This window comes from Brassica napus, chromosome C4, assembly GCF_020379485.1.
Source record: "Brassica napus cultivar Da-Ae chromosome C4, Da-Ae, whole genome shotgun sequence".
Lineage (NCBI taxonomy): Eukaryota > Viridiplantae > Streptophyta > Magnoliopsida > Brassicales > Brassicaceae > Brassica > Brassica napus.
This window is the reverse complement of record NC_063447.1, coordinates 43,051,325-43,062,500: the sequence shown is the minus strand read 5'-3', so window position 1 is coordinate 43,062,500 and position 11,176 is coordinate 43,051,325. Positions and strand designations below refer to the sequence as shown.

Below are 11,176 nucleotides of genomic sequence, written 5' to 3'. Positions count from 1 at the left end.
GTGATTCCTTTGGACAGGCTTGTCATCGAGCACAAATACCTACGCTCAGACATAGATCAGGTCAACTCGGAGTAAGGTATAGCAGACTGCCTATGGCTCTATAGAGCTTCTCATCGACAGGTTTCCCATCATCATCTCGTGACAGCTTTGTAGTTGTGCTCATAGGAGTATTGGCTGTCTTACTCGTCTGCATCCCAAATCTCTTAATAAGATTTTTTGCATATGTGCTTTGTGATACCGTGATCCCATCATCAAGCTGCTTGACTTGCAGTCCAAGAAAATAGCTTAGGTTACCCACCATACTCATTTCGAACTCCTTGGTCATTGTTCTTACAAACTCATCAACCATGGACTGAGAGGTTCCTCCGAATATGATATCATCAACATAGACTTGGACGACAAGTATGTCTCTTCCATTCTCACCAATAAACAAAGTTTTATCAACTCCTCCTCTTTGAAACCCAGCCTGAGTCAGGAACTCTGTCAATCGGTCATACCATGCTTGGGGAGCCGGTTTAAGCCCATACAGTGCCTTCTTTATTTTGTAGACATGATCAGGGAAGTGAGGATCCTCGAACCCCTTAGGCTGTGTGACATAGACTTCTTCCCGTAACACACCATTCATGAATGCACTTTTCACATCCATTTGATACAGTTTGAACTTCAGATTGCATGCCATCCCGAATAATAGTCTGATCGACTCTAGTCGTGCAACCGGAGCAAATGTCTCATCAAAGTCCACACCTTCGATTTGTGTGTAGCCTTGTCCCACAAGTCTGGATTTGTTTCTGACAACGTTCCCACTTTCATCAGTCTTATTCTTGTGAATCCATTTAGTGCCAATGATGTTGACACCGTCAGGGCGTGAAACGAGTTCCCATACTTGTAATCGATCAAACTGCTCAAGCTCTTGATGCATAGACTCGGTCCAAAACTCATCATTCAGTGCTTCATGAAGTGTTTTAGGTTCAATCAAGGATACAAAGCACTCGAGTTCGTTCAACTCAACTATGAAGCATGCAAGCTTGACCATTTCCTTGAAGTCAATCTGCTTATTCCTTGTGACTCTCTCGTCAAACACTCCACCAATCACATCAGCAGACGAATGATTCTTATGCACTTTAGCTTGATCCAGATCAACACGCTGTACCCTGGTCGGGTCATCCTCTCCTTCTAACTCGTCTTTGATTTTTACCTCAGAGGATGATGAAGTCGGCTGTGTGACACACTCAATTTTCTGAGTTACTCGTGCTTGATAGAATCCGATACTATCATCAAACACAACATTTATACTATCTCCAATGAACTTTGTACGTTGATTGAACACTTTGTATGCTGAGATATTTGTTCAATATCCTAGAAACATCCCAACATCACTTTTTGCATCAAACTTCCCGAGATGGTCTTTATCATTCAAGATGTAGCATACACAACCAAAGACATGCATATTACTGAGGTTTGGCGTCTTTCCCTTGAACACTTCATATGGAGTAGTTTTTGTGTTAGGCTTGACATACACACAATTTATAACATAACATGCAATAGCCATAGCCTCTGCCCAAAAACCGGATGGTACACTGTTTCCACAAAGCATAGCTCTAGCCATTTCCTGCAGTGTCCTATTTTTCCTTTCCACTACTTCATTCTGTTGAGGAGTTCTGGGAGCTGCATACTTATGTTGGATTCCTTGACTATGACAGAATTTATCAAATTATTCATTTTGAAACTCCCCTCTATGATCACTCTTGATCTGCACTATGCCGCCCTTCTCCTGTTTAAGTTGCAGGGCCAGAATGCGGAAACTCTCCAATGCGTCAGATTTTTTCCTTAGGAAGTCTACCCAAATGTATCTGGAAAAATCATCTACAAGAACAAAGATGTATCTTTTTCCTGCAATGTTGTTTGGCGTGATTGGTCCCATAAGATCCATATGCATCAGCTCCAGTATCCCCTTGGATCTGATCTCAGATATCTCCTTGTGCTGAACTTTAGCCTGTTTTCCCTGACAGCAACCTCCACACACAGTGTCAGTTTGTTTCTCTAGTTCTGGAACTCCCCTGACAACCTCAGCATTGACCAGCCGGGTAAGACCATTAGTATTCATATGTCTGAGCCTCTTGTGCCACAGATCCAACATAGACTCTTTAGCCGAGTAACACAAATGTGATGGTTTCCACATATAACAGTTGTTTCCAGATCGCACACCGCATAGAACCACATTTCCTTTAGTATCGACAGCTCGACATACTTTGATGTTGAAGATAACTTCTAATCCATCATCACACAGTTGGCTGACACTGATGAGGTTTGCCTTAAGACCATCCACATAGAAGAAATTAATGAGCCTAAATTAAAACTGTCTTATCCAGTTCCCCCACTCCTCGTATCTTTCCCTGACCACCATCACCGAAGGTCACTTTGCCTCCTTTGATAAACTCGAGCTTCTCAAAGAAATCTTGATTTCCCGTCATATGTTTTTAGCAGCCACTGTCAAAGTACCAGGGAGTATCAAACTGTGCGCTGGAATCAGAACTTGTGTATGCGATGTTGCTCACTAACTCAGTTTCAGTGGATAGGCTCGCAAGTTTGCAAATGATAGGTTGCTCTACGTCAGTGCGTATTTCATTCTTCTCACTGTGTGCGACAGTCGAGACTCTCTGCTTGTAGTTCGGGTACAACTTAGCTATCCAAACATGACCATACAAGGATGGTTCCATAAAACAAAGATTTCTCCAGGCTCGTTGTTACTGATTTTTCCAGAAGTAGCAGAATCTGACGTTATGAACACGCTTTCCACAGAAGTGGCATCCATTTCCTCGTTGTGTAGTAGTAGTCTTCTTCAGGTTCCCACTTTTCTAATTATCAGTCTGAACCTTTGTCGAGACTTGGATTTCTTTTTCTTTCGAACTTCCTTTCACAAATACAGTTTCTTCAGCAGATTTGGATGCAGAGCCTTGAAAACCTAATCCTCAACTGCTGCTAGGACACTGACCAATAGTGAGAAGATGATCCAGAGTTGTTGTACCAGTAGTGAGCATTCTTACTCTCTTGAGATTGTCAGCGAGTTGATTTTCAAGTAATTTGCTCTTGTCCATCTCCTTGGTTATTAGATCATTCATATGACTTACCTTCAGTTCAAACTGCTTCTGCACCCTCTCATGTTCTGTCATCGCTCTCTTTAGGATTGATAATTCAGCAACTTGATTCGAGGGTTTCTCCAATTCCAAGATATTCACCTGAGCTTTTAGCATGACTATATCTTTCAGTAGTTGCAGGTTCTCATGGCTGAGTTCAGCAAATTTGTCGAACAGAGACTTGTATTCTGTTTCAAGATCGTTGTTGAGATCATCTCCATCCTCTTCCACCGCTGAATCCAGTTTTGGTTCTTCTTCCTTACAGACAAGTGCTATAAAGTTTACATGTAGCTCATCTCCATCGCTGTCACTCTCTGAGTCTGTATCACTGAAACACATGAGTGACTTGTCCTTTTTCAAATTATTAGGACATTCACTTCGAGTGTGACCAAAGCCCTTGCAGTCGATGCACTTCAGCTCTTTTCGTTTAGCTAGCGGACACCCATTGCGAAAATGCCCATAGCCTTCACACTCATGGCACTGCAACTCCTTCTTCTTAGAGTTCTTCGAGTCTTGCCTAGTGTATTGAGAGCTGTTTCGATCTGAGTAATTCCTCTGAAATCGTGAGTTGGATCGATTTCCTCCTTTCTCCATTCGCTTGATGAACTTGTTGAAGTTTCGAGCCATTAGTCCCAAGTTCTCTTCGATCTTTATGACTCGATCCTGCTCTTTAGAGTCAGCTACAAATGCGATGCTCTTTTGAGAAATTGCAGTTCGATTAGCTTTCTCCAGATCATGAACCTTCAAGATACCAGACAATTGATCAAATTTATCTCATCAGTATTAACGACTATATCCAATACAATCTTGTATGCTTCAAATCGTGGAGGTAGACATCTTAACAGCTTTTTCACCAAATCCCTCTCATCATATTTCTTTTCAAGAACTGAAGCTTCGCTAGCAAGTTCACTGATCTTTGAAATGAATCAGTCAATTGGTTCATCATCAGTCATGCGAAGATTTTCAAACTTTGAAGCTAAGTGATCGATCCTTGTTCTCCGCATGCTAGTATTTCCTTCAAAGTGATTGGTCAAATTATCCCATGCCTCTATAGCAGACTCACAGCCCTGAATATTTTGAATTGGTCCAGATCCACCGAAGGGAAGATCGCAGTGAGGGCTTTAGAGTTGAACTTCGATGCTGCCTTCTCTTGATCAGTCCACCTATCTTTTGGCTTTGGGGCCAAGGTTTTGTCATCGGTCATCATTGTAGGAACAGACCAACCTTCTTCTACTGCAGTCCACGCATCCTCATCAATTCCTCTGATCAATGACCGAAGTTGCAACTGTCCAGCATGATAGGTTTATGAATTTCGAATAGTTCCATCATGGTGTCCATGAAATCCACATGATCTCAACCTGTTAGTAGTATATGATACCATAATCCACGAGCATTTGGCGCATCCATAGTAATTGAGTGCAACAACTCCCTAGGGCGATATACTCAGCCTTGGCGGTTGAGAGAGAGACACAGTTTTGCTTCTTGCTATGCCAAGCTACCAAGTTGTTTCCAACGAAGAAACATCCACCAGATGTGCTATGTCTGTCATCCAAGCACCCTGCCCAGTCAGCATCACAGAAACCTGCAAAATTCACGTTAGTTTCAAAGGAATAATGTAGACCGAAATCCAGCGTACCTTTTACATATTTGATAATGCGTTTAACTGCATTCATATGTGATTCCTTTGGACAGGCTTGTCATCGAGCACAAATACCTACGCTCAGACATAGATCAGGTCGACTCGGAGTAAGGTATAGCAGACTGCCTATGGCTCTATAGAGCTTCTCATCGACAGGTTTCCCATCATCATCTCGTGACAGCTTTGTAGTTGTGCTCATAGGAGTATTGGCTGTCTTACTCGTCTGCATCCCAAATCTCTTAATAAGATTTTTTTGCATATGTGCTTTGTGATACCGTGATCCCATCATCAAGCTGCTTGACTTGCAGTCCAAGAAAATAGCTTAGGTCACCCACCATACTCATTTCGAACTCCTTGGTCATTGTTCTTACAAACTCATCAACCATGGACTGAGAGGTTCCTCCGAATATGATATCATCAACATAGACTTGGACGACAAGTATGTCTCTTCCATTCTCACCAATAAACAAAGTTTTATCAACTCCTCCTCTTTGAAACCCAGCCTGAGTCAGGAACTCTTTCAATCGGTCATACCATGCTTGGGGAGCCGGTTTAAGCCCATACAGTGCCTTCTTTAGTTTGTAGACATGATCAGGGAAGTGAGGATCCTCGAACCCCTTAGGCTGTGTGACATAGACTTATTCCTGTAACACACCATTCAGGAATGCACTTTTCACATCCATTTGATACAGTTTGATCTTCAGATTGCATGCCATCCCGAATAATAGTCTGATCGACTCTAGTCGTGCAACCGGAGCAAATGTCTCATCAAAGTCCACACCTTTGATTTGTGTGTAGCCTTGTCCCACAAGTCTGGATTTGTTTCTGACAACGTTCCCACTTTCATCAGTCTTATTCTTGTGAATCCATTTAGTGCCAATGATGTTGACACCGTCAGGGCGTGAAACGAGTTCCCATACTTGTAATCGATCAAACTGCTCAAGCTCTTGATGCATAGACTCGGTCCAAAACTCATCATTCAGTGCTTCATGAAGTGTTTTAGGTTTAATCAAGGATACAAAGCACTCGAGTTCGTTCAACTCAACTATGAAGCATGCAAGCTTGACCATTTCCTTGAAGTCAATCTGCTTATTCCTTGTGACTCTCTCGTCAAACACTCCACCAATCACAGGAGCAGACGAATGATTTTTATGCACTTTGGCTTGATCCAGATCAACACGCTGTTCCCTGGTCGGGTCATCCTCTCCTTCTAACTCGTCTTTGATTTTTACCTCAGAGGATGATGAAGTCGGCTGTGTGACACACTCAATTTTCTGAGTTACTCGTGCTTGATAGAATCCGATACTATCATCAAACACAACATTTACACTATCTCCAATGAACTTTGTACGTTGATTGAACACTCTGTATGCTGAGCTATTTGTTCAATATCCTAGAAACATCCCAACATCACTTTTTGCATCAAACTTCCCGAGATGATCTTTATCATTCAAGATGTAGCATAGACAACCAAAGACATGCATATGACTAAGGTTTGGCGTCTTTCCCTTGAACACTTCATATGGAGTAGTTTTTGTGTTAGGCTTGACATACACACAATTTATAACATAACATGCAGTAGCCATAGCCTCTGCCCAAAAACCGGATGGTACACTATTTCCACAAAGCATAGCTCTAGCCAATTCCTGCAGTGTCCTATTTTTCCTTTCCACTACTTCATTCTGTTGAGGAGTTCTGGGAGCTGCATAATTATGTTGGATTCCTTGACTGTGACAGAATTTATCAAATTCTTCATTTTGAAACTCCCCTCCATGATCACTCTTGATCTGCACTATGCCGCCCTTCTCCTGTTTAAGTTGCAGGGCCAGAATGCAAAAACTCTCCAATGCGTCAGATTTGTTCCTTAGGAAGTTTACCCAAATGTATCTGGAAAAGTCATCTACAAGAACAAAGATGTATCTTTTTCCCGCAATGTTGTTTGGCATGATTGGTCCCATAAGATCCATATGCACCAGCTCCAGCATCCCCTTGGATCTGATCTCAGATATCTCCTTGTATTGAACTTTAACCTGTTTTCGCTGACAACAACCTCCACACACAGTGTCAGTTTGTTTCTCTAGTTCTGGAACTCCCCTGACAACCTCAGCATTGACCAGCCGGGTAAGACCATTAGTATTCATATGTCTGAGCCTCTTGTGCCACAGATCCAACTTAGACTCTTTAGCCGAGTAACACAAATGTGATGGCTTCCACATATAACAGTTGTTTCCAGATCGCACACCGCATAGAACCACATTTCCTTTAGTATCGACAGCTCGACATACTTTGATGTTGAAGATAACTTCTAATCCCTCATAACACAGTTGGCTGACACTGATGAGGTTTGCCTTAAGACCATCCACATAGAAGAAATTAATGAGCCTAGGTAAAACTGTCTTATCCAGTTCCCCCACTCCTCGTATCTTTCCTTGACCACCATCACCGAAGGTCACTTTGCCTCCTTTGATAAACTCGAGCTTCTCAAAGAAATCTTGATTTCCCGTCATATGTTTTGAGCAACCACTGTCAAAGTACCAGGGAGTATGAAACTGTGGGCTGGAATCAGAACTTGTGTATGCGATGTTGCTCACTAACTCAGTTTCAGTGGATAGGCTCGCAAGGTTACAAATGATAGGTTGCTCTGCGTCAGTGCGTATTTCATTCTTCTCACTGTGTGCGACAGTCGAGACTCTCTGCTTGTAGTTCGGGTACAACTTAGCTATCCAAACATGACCATACAAGGATGGTTTCATAAAACAAAGATTCATTCTCCAGGCTCGTTGATACTTATTTTTCCAGAAGTAGCAGAATCTGACGTTATGAACACGCTTTCCACAGAAGTGGCATCCATTTCCTCGTTGCGTAGTAGTAGTCTTCTTCAGGTTCCCACTTTTCTGATTATCAGTCTGAACCTTTGTCGAGACTTGGATTTCTTTTTCTTTCGAACTTCCTTTCACAAATACAGTTTCTTCAGCAGATTTGGATGTAGAGCATTGAAAACCTAATCCTAAACTGCTGCTGGGACACTGACCAATGGTGAGAAGATGATCCAGAGTTGTAGTACCAGTAGTGAGCATTCTTACTCTCTTGAGATTGTCAGCGAGTTGATTTTCAAGTAATTTGCTCCTGTCCATCTCCTTGGTTATTAGATCATTCATATGACTTACCTTCAGTTCAACCTGCTTCTGCACCCTCTCATGTTCTGTCATCGCTCTCTTTAGGATTGATAATTCAGCAACTTGATTCGAGGGTTTCTCCAATTCCAAGATATTCACCTGAGCTTTTAGCATGACCATATCTTTCAGTAGTTGCAGGTTCTCATGGCTGAGTTCAGCAAATTTGTCGAACAGAGACTTGTATTTTGTTTCAAGATCGTTGTTGAGATCATCTCCATCCTCTTCCACGGCTGAATCCAGTTTTGGTTCTTCTTCCTTACAGACAAGTGCCATAAAGTTTACATGTAGCTCATCTCCATCGCTGTCACTCTCTGAGTCTGTATCACTGAAACACATGAGTGACTTGTCCTTTTTCAAATTATTAGGACATTCACTTCGAGTGTGACCAAAGCCCTTGCAGTCGATGCACTTCAGCTCTTTTCGTTTAGCTAGCGGACACTCATTGCGAAAATGCCCATAGCCTTCACACTCATGGCACTGCAACTCCTTCTTCCTAGAGTTCTTCGAGTCTTGCCTAGTGTATTGAGAGCTGTATCGATCTGAGTCATTCCTCTGAAATCGTGAGTTGGATCAATTTCCTCCTTTCTCCATTCGCTTGATGAACTTGTTGAAGTTTCGAGCCATTAGTCCCAAGTTCTCTTCGATCTTTATGACTCGATCCTGCTCTTTAGAGTCAGCTACAAATGCGATGCTCTTTTGAGAATTTGCAGTTCGATTAGCTTTCTCCAGATCATGAACCTTCAAGATACCAGACAGTTGATCAAATTTATCTCATCAGTATTAACGGCTATATCCAATACAACCTTGTATGCTTCAAATCGTGGAGGTAGGCATCTTAACAGCTTTTTCACCAAATCCTTCTCATCATATTTCTTTCCAAGAACTAAAGCTTTGCTAGCAAGTTCACTGATCTTTGAAATGAATCAGTCAATTGGTTCATCATCAGTCATGCGAAGATTTTCAAACTTTGAAGCTAAGTGATCGATCCTTGTTCTCCGCACGCTATTATTTCCTTCAAAGTGATTGGTCAAATTATCCCATGCCTCTTTAGCAGACTCACAGCCCTGAATATTTTGAACTGGTCCAGATCTACCGAAGAGAAGATCGCAGTGAGGGCTTTAGAGTTGAACTTCGATGCTGCCTTCTCTTGATCAGTCCACCTATCTTTTGGCTTTGGGGCCAAGGTTTTGTCATCGGTCATCATTGTAGGAACAGACCAACCTTCTTCTACTGCAGTCCACGCATCCTCATCAATTCCTCTGATTAACTGTCGCATCCTTGCCTTCCAATGACCGAAGTTGCAACTGTCCAGCATGATAGGTTTATGAATTTCGAATAGTTCCTTCATGGTGTCCATGAAATCCGCAGGATCTCAACCTGTTAGTAGTATATGATACCACAGAGGTTTTCCGCTCTGATTCCAAATGAAAGTTCAGAGACTACCAGTTATGGGAACAAAAACACGAGATACCAAGAACGATTTCTTGTATATTAGAAATATGTTAAACAATCTTCCTAGATATGTTTAATCTGAATTACTCTTAGTCACACACAACTAGAGACGGACCAATTTCTAATCTCCCAAAATAGAAACACGAGCTGCACCCAAGGTCACTCGTCTTTCTTCAGCTATCAAGAACAAACCTCTTGCTTTAGCTTTTTCAATCTTAAAACCGCTAACCTAGATCTACCCAAAGTAACCAGGTTAAATACCCTTAACACAATATCTTATTTTCCTAATATTATGATAAGCCCAAATCTTCCAGATCTTCTTTGCTTCACGCCAAAGTAATATCCTGGAACCAATGAGACACCGACACGTCATCGTCTCATAACTAACTTGTAACAGCAAGTTACACATCCATCAACGTGTGTAACACATCCTCTATTTCACGATCCGACAAGCTCCTTTTCTTGAGCTTACATTTATTACATATTATTTAAATGTTTAAAATCGTCAAAACTTTCTTAAATACCCAAGCTTTCTAATTCTCATCAAATTTACTCTTAACTTAATTTACCCAACAATATAAACAACTTAATTAATTACATAAATTTTAAATTAAATAATAATATCTCTAAGAATGAAAAGCATATATCCTAATTTTTCGATTAAAGATTAACTCTAAGATAATCCATCACATAAATTTCATTGCTTTGTATGCAGTCACTTTTTGTAAGGATCCCTTTATTGAACTACTTTAACAAATACTTTTAACACCTTTTTGAAACAAAATATGTAATAAAACTTTAATTATATACAAAATAAAATTAATAACAATTTTTTTCTTCAAGAAGTTATCTATATAATACTACGTATTTCATAATATAATGTCTTATTATTTGGTATATAGTCAATAACTTGTCCTATCTATATATATAAAGTTAGTTTTTTTCTTTTTTCTGACAAGTGGCAGGGGACTTTTGCGATTATTGCAATTTGGCCAATTACTTTCTAATTGTGTACTATCTAACCTTTTTTGCACTAATTATTATCGTATGAAGTTTATTTTATTGTTTACTAAAATTCAATATGAATAAATAAATAAATAAAACAATATAAATAAATTGTACATATTTAATTTATTAATAACTAAAAATAACATAATTTTTGTTATTTTATTATTTTTTTACCATTTTCTATTATTTAATTTACAAATTATATATTTATTTAACTATTAAAAATATAAAATGACCAAACTAATAAAAAGAAATTAGAGTGAAATACATAATCTAAACATAAAACTTCCAAAATCACAAAGAAAAAACAAAATATCATAGTAATACTAACTCAATAAAAGTTTAGAGTTGAAAAAAGATCAACGAAAAAGACTAATCTATCTCATCTTAGCATAGAATGTCTTGGCTAGAACAAGAAAATGTCAGATAAATGTAAAAAGATAAAATATGAGATAAAGCAATCCCCAAAACACAAAAGATCACGATTAAGCACCAGCACAAAAAACCAAAAAAATTGGTCAGAAAAAGAAAAATCATCGGAAGAACAAAGTCACCACAAAACAAAAAGACGCATGTCTAAAGCACTGGCTGCACAACTACCAGCTAATAGATAAGAAGCACTTCACAAACTAAACAAGTACATACAAGGCGCCCATGATAGCGCAGAACCACAAAATTCTGAATAGAAGAAACCAAAGCTCCAAAAGACTAGCTCTGCACACCTACACCAATGGATGCATGAGAAGAATATAAACAATCTGAGTGTG

The 11,176-nt window shown here is 40.0% G+C and overlaps 1 protein-coding gene across 1 annotated transcript; it reads right to left on the bottom strand.

Moving 5' to 3' along the window:
* Positions 1-2,969: 2,969 nt before the first annotated feature.
* LOC125586089 lies at positions 2,970-9,297 on the bottom strand. The gene is made up of 10 exons (XM_048755893.1): positions 9,010-9,297; positions 8,753-8,860; positions 8,554-8,687; positions 6,175-8,463; positions 5,487-6,078; positions 5,049-5,396; positions 4,849-4,996; positions 4,634-4,716; positions 4,198-4,419; positions 2,970-3,875 (listed from the first exon to the last, which is right to left on the bottom strand). Exons 1-10 carry the CDS (start codon positions 9,295-9,297, stop codon positions 2,970-2,972), a joined length of 5,118 nt encoding a protein of 1,705 aa, XP_048611850.1.
* Positions 9,298-11,176: the final 1,879 nt, after the last annotated feature.